The 15,493-nt window shown below is 39.5% G+C and overlaps 2 protein-coding genes across 2 annotated transcripts in view; one reads left to right on the forward strand and one right to left on the reverse strand.

The window, feature by feature from the left end:
* gemin5 (gem (nuclear organelle) associated protein 5) overlaps positions 1 to 15,493 on the reverse strand; it is an 851,612-nt gene that overhangs the window by 473,417 nt on the left and 362,702 nt on the right. The window lies entirely within an intron of this gene.
* The window catches only part of LOC308090882 (uncharacterized protein), a gene marked incomplete at both ends in the record, with an annotated part of 44,150 nt that overhangs the window by 8,958 nt on the left and 19,699 nt on the right, over positions 1 to 15,493 (forward strand). The window contains 6 exons of the mRNA XM_080436156.1: positions 334 to 735; positions 5,351 to 5,449; positions 8,834 to 8,977; positions 9,733 to 9,834; positions 14,586 to 14,867; positions 15,184 to 15,413. Of these exons, the coding sequence (XP_080292282.1) occupies positions 334 to 735; positions 5,351 to 5,449; positions 8,834 to 8,977; positions 9,733 to 9,834; positions 14,586 to 14,867; positions 15,184 to 15,413 (1,259 nt within the window). The remainder of the gene's footprint in view (positions 1 to 333; positions 736 to 5,350; positions 5,450 to 8,833; positions 8,978 to 9,732; positions 9,835 to 14,585; positions 14,868 to 15,183; positions 15,414 to 15,493) is intronic.

Here is a 15,493-nt window from a genome sequence, read left to right on the forward strand (position 1 = left end):
CAGCACGAAGGTAGAGTAAAATATTTAGGCTAAAAGGATAACACAAAACCACTTTTAATGACTCAAATGAAATATTTTATCACCATTATTCATACGCTGGGTAATAACTACATATTTCAATTAAGTTAACTTTTTAAATATGTATTTTGCTAGAATCTTGCTAAAACTTTGAAGCCTGATTGTGAGTTTCCAGAACCACTGTAAAAACCTGTACATATTTAGTAACCGTGTGGTCAGTCTTAGTAGGTAATAGCTTTGAACATGGAAGATGGAAAAATAGATTTACATTTTAGGAATCCAGTGTTGACTATCGTGTTATTTTTCTGCTCCTAGACATCCTGCACATGGTTGTGTTGAAAGAGGAGGTTTCTCCTGAACAGGAGAGGAGCCACAGTCTGCTCCAGGAGGAACCAGAGCATCCACACATTAAAGCGGACCAGGAGGAGCTACTTCAAAGACCAGAGGAGCCTGTTGGGTCAATGTTGACATTACTAGCAGTGAAAAGTGAAGTTGATGAAGACATCTCTTCACACTGCTCTGAAGTTGAAGTTGAAATTGAATCTGACACTGAAGTCACTGAGGACAGTGATGAGTGGGAGGAGACAAGTGGAGGTGTCCACACTGGAAAAAAGCCTTTCTACTGTAAACTTTGTGACAAGAGTTTCAGTCATTCAGGTCACCTGAAGAGACACCAGCTTTTTCACAATGGAGAAAAGCCTTTCCACTGTTTACAGCGTAAAAATAGTTTAAATTTGTTGATATGCTGGTGTCTCAAGAGACACCAGCATATCCACACATGCTTCAGAGAAAAACCTTTCCACTGTAAAAACTGTGACAAGAGTTTCAGTCGGTCAGATGAGCTGAAGAGGCACCAGCGCATCCACACTGGAGAAAAAAGTTTCCACTGTAAACTGTGTGACAAGAGTTTCAGTCAGTCGGGTTCTCTGAAGATGCACCAGCGTGTCCACACTGGAGAAAAACGTTTCCACTGTAAACTGTGTGACAAGAGTTTCAGTCGGTCAGGTCATCTGAAGACACATCAGCGTGTCCACACTGGAGAAAAACCTTTCCACTGTAAACTGTGTAATAAGGGTTTCCGTCAGTCAAGTGGTATGAAGAGACACCAGATTGTCCATACTGGCAAAAAACATTTCCACTGTAAACATTGTGACAAGAGTTTCAATAATTCAGGTCACTTGAAATGGCACCAGTGTATTCACAACAAGGGGGGACAAAAACATTTGAATATAGAGTAGCTCACTGTCTGGGAGTATAAAAGTAAACACCTGTGTTGGTAGGGAGGTGTATAGAAAAGCAGAAATATTATGGATATTCATACTTCTCCTGTCAACAGAAGCCTCTGTTAGGATTCGTCTTTTGGAGACATTCCCCAGCTCTTTTTCCCCATCTAAATCCATTCATATTTATTTATCTTTTATAGCTAGAGGATGCAATAATAGTCCAGGGTCAGACAATACGAACTGCCCGCTTGTCCGGGGCATTTTAGAAAACCGTCTGCCTTCTCTGAATCTCATGGCCTGAACAGGGCTCTAGACTGCCACCAAAATGAGTTTGCAAGTTAACATTTCACCTGATTGCATTTGTGCGATTGCACGATTATTAGGTTGGTCTTTCACTGCTTCAGTTTTCTTGTGCGTTTACTGGAGTTTAATACGTTGATGAAATGCTCTTAAATTACAGTCCTTTTCTTCAAAGTGACTGGCACGACACAACTGTATAAGTACAAGTCATGTCATTACAAGAAAATCACTGTTACACACAAGACAAAACATTGATTTTCTGATCAAGTTTGGGTTGAAAAGCCAAATGTGCATTTTCTACTTTTGATTTGATCAGGTAGTGGAGTATATATGCCTATGGGCGTATCAGGTTTATTTATGATTAAGTCTGAGACATAGTGACATGCCTATATATGGTCTTTTTGGGTTGTTTATGGTTATCTCTTGAGTCATAGTGACATGGTTGTGGTCCTGTATATACTGTATGTGCGTATCAGGTTTGTTTATGGTTATGAGTCAGAGTGACGTGGCCGTAGTCCGCCCACCCACCCTCCTTTAGCCAATTTTAAGATACTGAAATTAGCCAATCTACATCGATGCATTGTGAGCTTGTAGATCAGTTATTTAAGTTTTTGAAAATATAATTTAAAAATGCCTAATAAGATTGGCATAAGGGACATGGTGTCAAGCAGAATAGAGCCCTCAGTCTTAAAGGGACAGTGCTGCACCAGTGCTACCAGGGGAAAAGTTAGTATGGAGTCCTGTCTGATCCGAAATGACTACTGATTGATTTAATTGGTTCAGTTTCTGCCATATTGCATTTACCTGCCCATGCTTCAAATTGTTGAAACCAGGAGCCCAATTTTAATCTACAATTAAATATAATGAATGAATTATTGATGGAATATAGCGTTGCTGTCCGGCAGAAACCAGCTAACTCCATTTTGACGCTTTAGCTTTTTTCCCCCATAAATCAGGGCCATTGAACACCCTCTACGTCTGTGTGTTGGTAAAACAAATATTGAATCAATGAAAAGCGTTAAAAAGCGCTTCTCACAAAACCAGCTAACTCCATTGGATCCTCAAACTTTCTGCTAAACCAGCTAACTGCACTGACTGGAGTTAGCTGGTTTTGCTGACTCCAGGCAAATCCAGAAACGGTGTATTATGTGATGGGTATCATAAAAAAATAGCATTGTGCTAAAAAAAAATACAACATTTTGTAGTTTTCTTTTTCATTTTCCCAACAATGTTAATTTTTCAGATAGGAGGTTTTGCGTTTTGGCCATCGATAGGGATTACATTATTGATTATTAAATTACATTTATTATTTGTATTAACTGCTGCACTCCTAGGTGGATGTTCTCTTGTCTACAGGTCTGGAAGGTCACATAGTACTGTTACTGTATATAAACAATGGACAGTACCCGAGACCAACAGTAGGGGGCATCAATACGCCGACTGGCGTCTAGATAAAGTGGTCGTCAGAACAAGAACATACCCACAATGCAGTAGTGAAAACGCACGGACCTTGTGAACGAGAGAGCCAAACAAACAGCAGAGAGTGAACGTGATACAGAGGAAGTTTGTTATATTAGTTAGCAGTAAACAAACCTTTGTGCAACTTGTGTCTGAGATTGTTTTTGTACGACAGTCTGTGTAAAGTTGGGAAAACAGAAGGAATTTCCACATTTCGTTCAAAGACTCTTTGTTTTGTGGACTAATGCTAAGCTAGCTTCAAGTACAGTCTAGACTCCGTCCATTACAAGTGAACAGACGTTTTCTAGTGAAAGTTTAACTCAAACCAGTTGGACGTTTTGAAGGTCAGTCTGTCGTTTTCAACCTGAAGACACAAAGAGGACATTTAACCCAGATAGAGCTTTGAGCAACCAGGGCTTCACTCAAAGTTCCTCTGACAACGTGGGATGAGATTGAGAAGACAGTGAGTGAAATACCACGTGAAATACCTGCTGCTAAACCTGACCCTGTGAGACGGTTGGAGAACCGAGGGACGTCCAGGAACGTTAACTAAGGAACCACACTTTGATTTGACTGACTCACCCAGGAACGAAGTGGACGTTGAGGTGTGTGTGTGCAGCACAGTACACAATACGAATATTGTGTAACTTGGAGTGAGGAGTTTACCTGAAAAGGGAAAACATGAACATTTAGGATTAAGAGGGAACCTTTTCTTTCAGAGAGAGATTTACGTTATATTCATTATATTCATTCATTCATTATATATCCACATAATGTTCAATAATGCTAAACAATATTTTTATGCTGGGCAACGTGAAGTGAAAAGGTTATTATTCTTAATCGAAGTGCTCTGTGATAAAAGAGACATGCCCAGTTGACAAGTGATTAACAAAATAAGTTACTCATTCTCTATTCTGTTATTTGTTGAAGTTGATTATTATACTAGGACTTTCTGTTCTTAATTAATCCTAATCTCTGGGATTTTAATTGTTTCATTCCAGACTCTGTGAAGTCCAGACAGAAGGTGCAGATGAACTCTCCAGACCCAGCCAGACCCGTTTCAATTAAACAGGAGGAACCTGAAGACCAGCCAGACCTCAGTAAGTCTCTCTCTTTTCCAGCTTCATAGTGTTCATAGTGTTTAATTGTCATATACCACAGTTGCTAGCTGCACTATTCGCAGGGAAGTTAATGTGCTTCAACAGTGTGGAACCAGACAAAATATAATGTGATATAAGGTAATAGTAGTACAAAATTGGTCATATTGTCTTGTGGTGCACATGTAACGTTTGATCTGCGTTGTGTTGTGGATTAATGAAGTTCCAGACCACTTTTCTCTTTGTTGACAGTTTATTCTGGTGAGAATACACAAAAGTTTCTGGTCAGTCACTTCATTTGGTGTAACACCCAAGACTCGGCATGTCTTGGGCAAATCTCATTTAGACTGGCCTATTCTAACAATCATTTGACACACTTACAATAAAATACTACACAATACAAATACAATTAAATAAAACAATATATACCTAGTGAGAGTACACAAAAGTCTCTGGTCAGTCACTTCTTTTGGTGTAAAACCCAAGCCTCAGCACGTCTACAACAGAATTAACAACGTGACCAAAAGTAGTTTGTTGTAAACAATATACCATTCGGTATGACAAAATGACTAATTGAAAACATGTACAAAGCATCACTACTTCATGTAGGTACATTTAGCATGTTTAGGACAACCAGTATTCATCACGGTATCACAGTAAACATACAGACTCTTGTTGAAAATATAGTGCACTGAGGAACACGTCTTGCCTTGGGCAATCTCATTTAGACTGGCACCGCTCTAACATGGACGCCCGTGTTTACCAATGAGGTGCCGCCCTCACTAACCAATAAGAAATGCCCTTACTTAAGGAACAAGTGGAACCCACCAAACTGTTACATACACGCATCACCATAATAAATCTTGAACAGCATTTCTTGTTGTTCCTCATCTGACTTCTGGAAACTAAAATGTTTCCAAACAAATGCATTTCTTTTACTCTGCTTGTTGACCAAAGGCCCTCTTTCATCATCTTGGCTACATCTGAACTAAAAATGTCAGTCTAACTGAGATTGAGTTTGGGATTTTTGGGAGGAGGATCGCTCATCCATACTTGTGAACATAAGTCATAGCTGGTGGATGTAATTGGCAATCTTAAATTAAGTGTGATTTCTACCCTAACATATCAATCTCATTATATTTGCATTCAAGGTTCATGTGTTAGATAGTTGGGCTTAGGCGTCTGCACATATTATTGTTATTCTCCACTAGGTCTCCAGTTATTAAAAGTCCTTATTAACTTGCTTCATTTCAGACCAGTCTGTGGAGTCCAGACTGCAGGTGAAGATGAACTCTCCAGACTCCAGTGACATTTCTATTAAACAGGAGGAACCTGAAGACCACCCACACCTTGGTAAGTTTCATGTGCTCTCTGTTTATTTTTATTTATATTTCTGTTATGTTGCAGAGCTGACATAATATCTCATACAATACAATAACCATGGCAAACAAAATATAATGACTGACAATGATACAATGCTGATATGTATTGTCATTAAAATATACAAAGAAATGTATTTTTTAACATAGTTTATTGTGTCATTATCATACCCAAATCACACCCTTCTCCACCTCCAAATGTGATACTAAATATAAAACTGCACCATACAACTTTATATTGTACATTTTTGCATTGTTGCTCTCTTGTTGCAGAGTTGCTAAAAAATAGTGTCTCTAGACCAATCAAAGCCCAAGCAGTTATGTGCATGCCGTCATTAAAAAGAAGCACCTCTGACCTAGCCTGGTTCCAAAAATGTGAAAATTTGAGTCTAGGATATCTTCGATACCCTCCAGTACCGTCCAATGAGAGTCGGAGGTGGGGGTAGGTCTAACGACAAACCAATAAGCGAATATCTGATAAAACAAGCTGTGCGATGACATCAGATGTAGGTGGATCCGTGGATCTCTTGTGATTGGTTTAGGGAAATTCAAATCCCCTCCCCCTTGCAATCGCCGACCCTGCAGCCAATTCCAGACTGAAGCTCCACGCAGCTTCAGGCTGATAATCAGGCTACCTCTGACCATGAAAGCCTGAAATGCCTGGTGCAACTTGGGTCACAGTTGAAAATCTATGAATGTAAACTGATTTGTTTATGGTGTGGCTCTGTAGGAGGGGAGACATCTACTAATGGGTATGTTAGTCTGATCTGCTCAACAGTAGTATTTGTTCACTAAGTATGTTTTTCACACTCAGAATACCGTGGTCGTAATGGGCACATAGTTGGATGCCAATAAATAAATAATTACATAATTGTAAAACTTTTATGTCAAAAGTCCAATCTTAATTACTTCCTGTCAAACTAAAACATAACATGAGATTACATTGGTGGGTAAGCAGGTAGCCTTGAGAACCAAATATTCCAGAGCCATGTGACCTATCCACAAGTTTCCTAGGGCGTGGTGGTGGGCATCACTTCCTGTCGATTTGATCCCTGATACCTGATCAAATCGACAGGAAGTGATGCCCACCATGCCCTAGGAAACTTGTGGATAGGGAGTTTATATCCCCCAGCCATGATGTACAAGTACAACCTCTGGACATGAGGTACTTTTCGACCTGTTCATATACTAACCTCTCTATAACTTTCGAGATAGAGCATAGAATAGAAACAGGGTGGTAGTTGCCGGGGTCTACTTTGCTTCCTTTTTTGTACAGAGCTAGTTTGAAATATTGGAGATGATGGAGAGGTTTGTTATGTGGGCAATGATTTGAGCAATAGAGGGGGCTGCGTCTCTGAGAAATTTGGAGGGGATATTGTGGTGGCCTGTGGCCTTGTTTTGTTGTAGGGCGCTCAGTTTTTTAAACACATCATCAGTTGTCACCATGGTGAGTTTAAAGTCATCTTCGCGTACAGCTAGATTTTTGTAGAATGCTTGGATGTGCTTTACCCCCATAAAGCCAAGAATGAGAGGGCAGTATGTTAACCAGTGTGGTTGTTATGGTTGTAAAGAAGCTGTTTAGGCGATTAGCCACATCCAGCTTATCTATAATGCGCGTGCCATCCGAATTGATGTTGTTGTTTGCGGATCTGGTTTTCAGTTTCTTACTGCAGCCTAACTGATTAAAAATCTTCCAGAGCTCCCGCGGTTTGTTTATATTTTCGTAATCTATTTCATCGTAGTAGTTTCTTTCTGCGGTTTAATGATGCCAACTACCTTATTGCAAAGGATGATGTTCTGTTTTTTTAGCTCATCAGTACGGTTTATGAGGTATTCAGTGTTCAATTCAATTCAATTTTATTAAAGAGTCAAATCACAACAAGTTGTCTCAAGACACTTTACATGTAGAGTAGAGACCCGACATCCCACCCTGAGCAAGCAATTTTGCGACAGTGGCAACGAAAAACTCCCTCTTAACTGGAAGAAACGTCAGGCAGACCCTAGGCTCTAGGGTGGCGGCCTTCTGCCTCGACCGTGTCGGGGGAAAGAAGAGAGAGAGAGGGAGAGACAGACAGAGGAGAGACAGAAAGAGATACAGTGCAAGTAGTAACAATAACAATAGTAGCAAATATAATAGTGTAAGATAGTATATGATAATATAATATAGTACAGCAATAGTGTGTATGCAGTATATAATGGTATAATAAAAGAATGTTAAGATAATATACAGTATAGTGTAGTGGTATAGTGTAATGTAGTAGAAATCCACGGTCGTGCTCCATGGAGAGGCCCGGTCCGCAGTCACAGTATTGAGCCGCAGCTGGGGGTCCATGGACCTGCGACGTTGGAAATAAAAGAAACTCCGGGGAGCGGGTCCCCGGTTGTAGAATTAGTGGCAGGCCTTACTAGAGCATGAATCCGTACAGGGTTAATTACGATTGTACCAATGGGACACAAACCCACACAACCAAAGGGAGGACGAGAAAAGAGAGGACAAGAGGAGAGAGGAAAGGGGGGGGGGGTGACTATAGGGTGACTGAGTCTATACACTTCGGCTATAGGCTTTATCATAGAGAAAGGTTTTTAGTCTAGTCTTAAATTTACAGAGTGTGTCTGCTTCACGGACTGAGACTGGGAGAAGGTTCCACAGCTGAGGTGCCTGAAACTTAAATGCTCTGCCTCCTGCTCTAATTTTTTGGGGGTTTCCTGGAGCCGTAAGCATTTTTTCATACTGTGGACGCAATGGTGTTCTGGCTGGTTTATAGGGCTCGATGAGTTCTTTGAGATATACTGGTGCCTGTCCATTGAGAGCCTTGTATGTGAGGAGGAGAACTTTAAACTCTATTCTGTATTTAACCGGGAGCCAGTGCAAAGAGGCCAATGAAGGAGTGATATGATCTCTTCTTCTGGTTCCTGTCAGTATGCGCGCAGCGGCATTTTGGACTAGCTGCAGGCTATTTAGGGACTTACTTGGGCAGCCTGATAATAAAGCGTTGCAATAGTCCAGCCTAGAAGTAACAAATGCGTGTTGAACTGATCACTCTCAGCGCGGCTTTTACGAAACTCAGAAATACTTTTCTCTCCGACCTTCAAGTCTTGTTGTGTGAGAGTGTGTCAGACTTTAATCTTTTAAAAGCCTTTTCAAAGTCTTGTAGTGTAAAAAAGAAAATACATTTAAAAAACGTTTTAAACCACATTTAAAACTGAGATTGTAATGTTTCGGAGGCATTTTATATGTCTATTATAGTGGATTAAAGATTTTACGCCATATCTCAGCACTCTGAAATGGTTTAATTTGATTAAATGTGAGGTTGATGAATGATAACTAAATGTTTTATTCTATTGGTGATTTCCACAGAGCACCACAGGCGGAGATCTACGCTATCAAGTGAGATGGCCTCCAAAAGATCATTAACATGGTCAGAGGAACAGCGAGAGATGGACCAGAGACATGGACTGTTTGATGCAATGCTGCAACCTGTAGTAAAGTTGTACAGGATAGGTAGGTACTGTTTTATTTACAACCTGTAGTAAAGTTGTACAGGATAGGTATGTACTGTTTTATTAACAACCTGTAGTCTCAGATCTGTTAAAACAGCTAGGGACACAGCACTGCGCATATTGGCAAAATACATACAGGATTGCATTGGATTTGTAGAAAACACAAGACAAAACAAGAGCATCATTGTGAAATTGAATCTGGAACAATATTATTATTATTATTATTATTATTATTATTAAGTCCTTATTCAATTGCTTCATTTCAGACCAGTGTGTGGAGTCCAGACTGCAGGTGAAGATGAACTCTCCAGACTCAGCCAGGGACATTTCTATTAAACAGGAGGAACCTGAAGACATTTCTATTAAACAGGAGGAACCTGAAGACATTTATATTAAACAGGAGGAACCTGAAGACATTTCTATTAAACAGGAGGAACCTGAAGACCACCCACACCTCAGTAAGTTCCATGTGTTCCATGTTCTGTTCTGTTGCAGAGCTGTCACATTCCAGTGTTTGAACTGCACTCATTGGCTACTTTCACCTTATTCACTTTAGACCATTATTTTCATCGTTGGAATCACTCTTTTGATACATTTACCTTGTGTAATCTTAAATTAAGCGTGATTTATTTTACTGTATATAAACTGTATAAACCATTATCCTCGTACCCAACACTCATATATGTTGTTTGACTTTAATAACTGGAGACTACTGTGTCCAGTCATTAATGTCCTCTTTCAATTACTTCATTTCAGACCAGTGTGTGGAGTCCAGACTGCAGGTGAAGATGAACTCTCCAGACTCAGCCAGAGAGATTTCTATTAAACAGGAGGAACCTGAAGACCATCCACACCTCAGTAAGTTTGATCTCTCTTTCTTTCATATTGTCTGTTCTGTTGTAGAGCTGTTACAATAATAACACAGATCATCAATGGGCTTTTTACTCAGCTTTGAGGTTTAAACACTTGAACCCTAGCATCCCTATTCTGGGGGAAACATTCACTGAAATGAACTGATCTACAAGATCTTTAGCTTGTGGATCAGCTATTTTAGGTAAAGAGATTTGGTTTAGAGGGTACAAGAAAACTGTACCCTATTCAAGTATTAGTTCACCTAAGTATAGCATTTTTGTGTACTATGTATAGAGGGTTTTTGTGATTTAAACAACAATGCTAACAAGTAAGTTTATCTTCAACTATTTTCAGTGCATGAAAAAATAATTTGACAGATTAAAGTCTGCACTTTGCTAATCTGGAAAAAACTACATTCTATCAGATATGAAAAAGAGAGCATGTTCTACTTGTCCACAGGTCTTGCCCACTTGCTCGAAAAGTAAATCGTCCATTATAAAATGATAGGTAAAAGTTAATTACCGTTCAATTGAACACTTATTTTTTACTTTCTACTTGCGAATTCTGTGTCTGCGCGATAAAAAATGTCATACCTCAATATTTATGCCAAATATCTAAATAGCTATGAATATGACTATGGGTAATTGTTATACTTGTCATACTTGTTATTTTATACAATATTGAAAACAGCACATTATAGGCAAACAGTGCTCTTATTTTACATTCCACAGTCCAGAAGACACATACTTTCCCATAACTTGACAATGTGCTCTTCTTTTGAAGTTCAACGACCGGAAGTCAAGGGTTTACGTTCGTCTGACTTGACACATGCTAAGCTTTGACCTTTCAATAAATAAACGGAGGTAGTGGGTTGGCAGTGCTGTTTCGAATCTGACATCAGGAAGGCTTTATAAGCTGATTGCTGCATTTTTGTATTTTCACACGTCTGTTAGGGACTAGGGAACCGCAGCACATGTGACAAAAGTCAGTGTTTTTTTTATATCGCAGGTGGGATGCATACAGCCGGGCCCGTGCTCATCTCACGCACATGCCCGCCCGTAGTAGAGGTAAATAGTTTCTACTGGGAAAAAAAGGCTTGAATCTTTTTTTTTTTTTTTTATTCCTTTATTTATTCAGGGAAGCACATTGAGAGCAAGCTCCCTTTTTCAAGGACGCCCTGATAACAACATATAAAATGCATACATAATGAGAAACAATAACAAACATTTGAATCACATTACAATGTCACAGATGCAAATAAACATAGCGTTACATGAAACAGGTGCAGTCACTATGTAGTGCGTCCTCAAGAAGCATCCTGAATGTTTCTATTGAGACCAATCGCACCAGTTTCAGAGAGTCCTGAAGTTTGTTCCATTTGTGTGGAGCATAATACATGAAAGCAGTTTTTCCTTGTTAGGATAGGTATAAAGGAAGTTTACCACACAAGGCCTTATAAATAAATAAAATACAATGGTGCTCTCTACGAACTGCGAGAGTTGGCCAACCCACTTTATCATATAAAATACAGTGATGGGTGAGATAATCATCGGCAGTAATACAACACAAAGCACTGTGGTAGACTGCATCCAGAGGCTTCAGTGTGGAGAGTGAAGCATGCATATACAATATATCCCCATAGTCAAATACAGACATTATTACAGATTGAACAATAGTCTTTCTGCTAGTAAAAGAAAAACAGGACCTGTTTCTGTAAAGGAAGCCAATTTGTCCTCTTAATTTTTTTTTGAATGAGCTGAAATTGAAACAACACTTTGTGAGCTTGTCGTTTCTCTGGAGTGTTTGTGTGTGGGGGGGAGGAAAGGAGAGAAGGGGGGGACAGAGGGCTCTGGCCACATTCAGGTGTTTAGACAGATATCTCGTGTTGTGTATATATGTAGTGTGACGGCCCACACTCCGTCTGCCAGTGCTTGTCTGTTGTGGATGGATGGTGGAGCTGGTAGGCCATCAGCTCTGCTCTGGAGGCTTTAAAAGCAGTCCTCTTCCTGTCAAATTCCACTCACTTACACTACTGATTCTACAGACTAACACACTCACATAACATTTTGTTATTTGGCTTTTGTCTTTATCTATTTAATAAATCATGTTTTTAAGATATCCGTGTATCCCTCTCTTTTGTCTGAACACTGAGCCAGGTTCATGACAACAGCGAACTAAAGATGGAGTCCCCACTCAAACGCGCACTTGCCCGGTCGGGCAACCCGAAAGCAAACTCCACCTGCCCGCAAGTTTTATTTACCTTGTCCTATAACTGCACCGATCTGTATAAAACTTTGTTTGTCTAGAGGCCAAGAAAAAAATCTTTGCCCTGCATTTTTCACATCTGCCTTTTATAGCGCCACCAGGAGACCGACTTATGGCTCCATATCTCTATAGTCAAGTGATCAAGATGAATCCGTCCAATTTTTTTTATATCCTATTCTGATTTGCCCAATTCTGAACATTGCTGGCCGACAATAACCTACCTGACCTGGCGGAGACCTGTACTCCGAGGAGCACTTTTTCTAGTTAATTTAAAAATCTATATTGTTGGACACATTGTCCTCAGTACTGATGAAGTAATTATAACTTACAACTTTGTTTGCACCCTACGTTTTCAGTGTTTTCCTTTAAACCATTTCTACAACTCATGACACATCAAAGGTCCATATTATCAAAGGTAACATCTTGACAATGATAATATCCCAATATGTATAGCCATCATAACAACACCTCAATACATCCAAAAGCACATCCTCTTATGTGTGAATCAATGTAATGTAGGTCAGCTAGGTTATTGTGGACCAGCAATGTTCGGAATTCGGCAATCATGGTGGAATATGAAAAATCAGACGGATCCGTCTTGACCACTTGATTACAGATAATGTGTACCGATTTGCATGATGTTGCAAAAATATGCCTCCTGGTGGTGCTATAATAGGGCAATGTTAAAAGGCTGGCATTTGTTCCTCAACGTAGTGCGAATGTGCGTGCATGCGGGCATTTTGTTCAAAACAGGCCACTCCTGCAAACTTTCTATGTCAATCTTAGCCAATCAGGATGGAATATGATAAATCAAATAGTTCCGTCTTAATCACATGACTATAGAGATCATGTGTACCGATTTGCGTAACATTTTTGTTAAAATCTGAAGGAGTAATATAAAATAATGGGTTTTACGTGAGTCGGACTCCTGCTGGCACTATAAAAGGCAGATGTAAAAAATGCAGGGCAAAGGTTTTTCCTTGCCCTCTAGGGAGTGTTACACAGATCGGTGCAGTTATAGGTAAAAACAGGAATTGGCCTGTTATAGTGCCACCATGAGGCCCATTTGAACATTTTCAAGTGGCATTTCTTCCTCGGCCTAGTGGGAATGCAGGTGCAAAATTTCACGGAAATCGCATGCTGTGTTCATGATTTGAGGCATTTAGTTCAAAACGGAGTACTCTTGCAAACTTTGGAAGCCAATCTTAGCCAATCAGGATGGAATATGAAAAATCTGAAATACCAGTTTTGTTTAATGTCTCGCCCATGCCTTTCGGCTTGGCGGAGACAAAAAGGAGGAAAAAAGAGCATATAACTTTAGAGCTTTGACAGGCTTTTTCTCAGCTTCTTGATTTAAGAAGCCCACATAGCTAAACATAGGTAGAGGTCATTGCTTCTTGCCTTGCCCAGGTGTACTCCAGTTATCTGTATAAACCAAATGGACCCTTATAGCTTTTATTATAATACAATATACATTATAATGTAGTACAACTATGCTAATTATACAGCACTATAATGAATTATAACTGATTATAATACAATTAATTATACAATAAATTATTATAATGTATTAAGACTATTATAATACAATATAATATATTATAACTGTGATTATAATACTCTATAAAGTATTACAACTATGATACTTATAATACACTATAATAGATCATAACAGTGATTATAATCAAATATAATCTATTATCATATATTACAACTATATCCTAGTCAAATAAAACGTCAGTGAGTTATCAGTCATTATGAATTGTTTGACCCCGTTTGGCCTAGCTCAGACCTACTCTGGAGTGGTGCCAAAATAGGCATCCATTCTCGGCGGCACAAGTAGGAGTGATATGGTGCCATGCCAATGGAAATCTGTCTTAAATTATTCATTATATCAGATGTGAAAAATATCTTTGGCCTACTGGCATTGTGCAGACATTTGGTGCTGAACGGTACAGCGGTTTGTCAAGTTCGCCCCGAACACACAGACAGATTCAAAGACTCACAGAACCATTTCTAGATTTTAAACTATGACCCAATTTCATGGGTGGAGAAGTTTCTGTTTCATGATGTCATGCCGGTAAAGGCAAGAGCTGTGATTGGTCTACTTTTGAGGGGAAATACATACAGTACATATTGAACCCTGTTCTATACGGCTTGACCTACAGCCTAATTTACCCAAATCAGAGCTGATGTGTGAAATTTTATGGTTTAATATTGTTTCATAATTTGATGATTCAAATTTACTGTAACAACATTCACTTGTTTGGTAAAGTAACTCAATATTTAAATTAAAATTACATGTCAAATTATTTATTTTGCTAAAACATTTTTCTGAATTTCCGTTTTCAGAAACACCTGTAGTAACCTGTAGTTAGTAAATATTTGGTCAATCAAAGTAGTTGATAGCTCACTTTGTACAGGGAACATGGACGATAGATGTAGATTTTAGGAATCCAGTATTCACGATCATGTTATTTTTCTGCTCCTAGACATCCTGCACATGGTTGTGTGTAAAGAGGAGTTTTCTCCTGAACAGGAGAGGAGCCCCAGTCTGCTCCAGGAGGAACCAGAACCTCCACACATTAAAGAGGAACAGGAGGAGCTACTTCAAAGACCAGAGGAGCCTGATGGATCAATGTTGACATTACTAGCAGTGAAAAGGGAAGTTGATGATGAAGACATCTCTTCACACTGCTCTGAAGTTGAAGTCAAGTTTGAATCTGACACTGAAGTCACTGAAGACAGTGATGATTGGGAGGAGACCAGTGGAGGTCAGTCAGTGTTAAACACAGGAACAGGAACTACGTGTGTGGGGAATACTGGGAGTTGGTATGACGACTAAATTGGGAAATAAAAGATGAAGATGAAAAACAAATATCAGAAATATTAACAAGGAAGCTGTAGTGCTTCTAAACAATTGACTTGTTTGATGATGGAAGCTTTCAAGTTGTATTTGTACTCACCATTTCTAACCTGCCTCTCCCCTTCTCTCCCCCTCTCTTTCTCTCCCCCCTCTCTCTTTCTCTCTTTCTCTTTCTCTCGCGCGCGCCTCTCTCTCTATCGCGCCTCTCTCTCTCTCTCTCTCAGAAGTGAGGTCCCAGTCTTTGCAGACTCAAATCACCAGCTCTACAACCAGCCAGAAACAAGGAGACACTGATCAACCAAGATCTTACAGTCATCAACAATTTACAGAGGCTTTACCTCAACCAGAAGAACTAAAGGCTCCCATAGACTTCCTGAACTATCAACCAGATGGAGAAAAACGTTTCCACTATACGCACTGTGACAACAGTTTCAATGAGTCAGGTCAACTGAAGGCACATCAGCATGTCCATACTGGAGAAAAACCCTTCCAATGTAAACATTGTGACAAGAGTTATAGTCGGTCAGATTACCT

This window comes from Gymnoscopelus braueri (assembly GCF_963280865.1).
Source record: "Gymnoscopelus braueri genome assembly, chromosome: 8".
Classification (NCBI taxonomy): Eukaryota; Metazoa; Chordata; class Actinopteri; order Myctophiformes; family Myctophidae; genus Gymnoscopelus; species Gymnoscopelus braueri.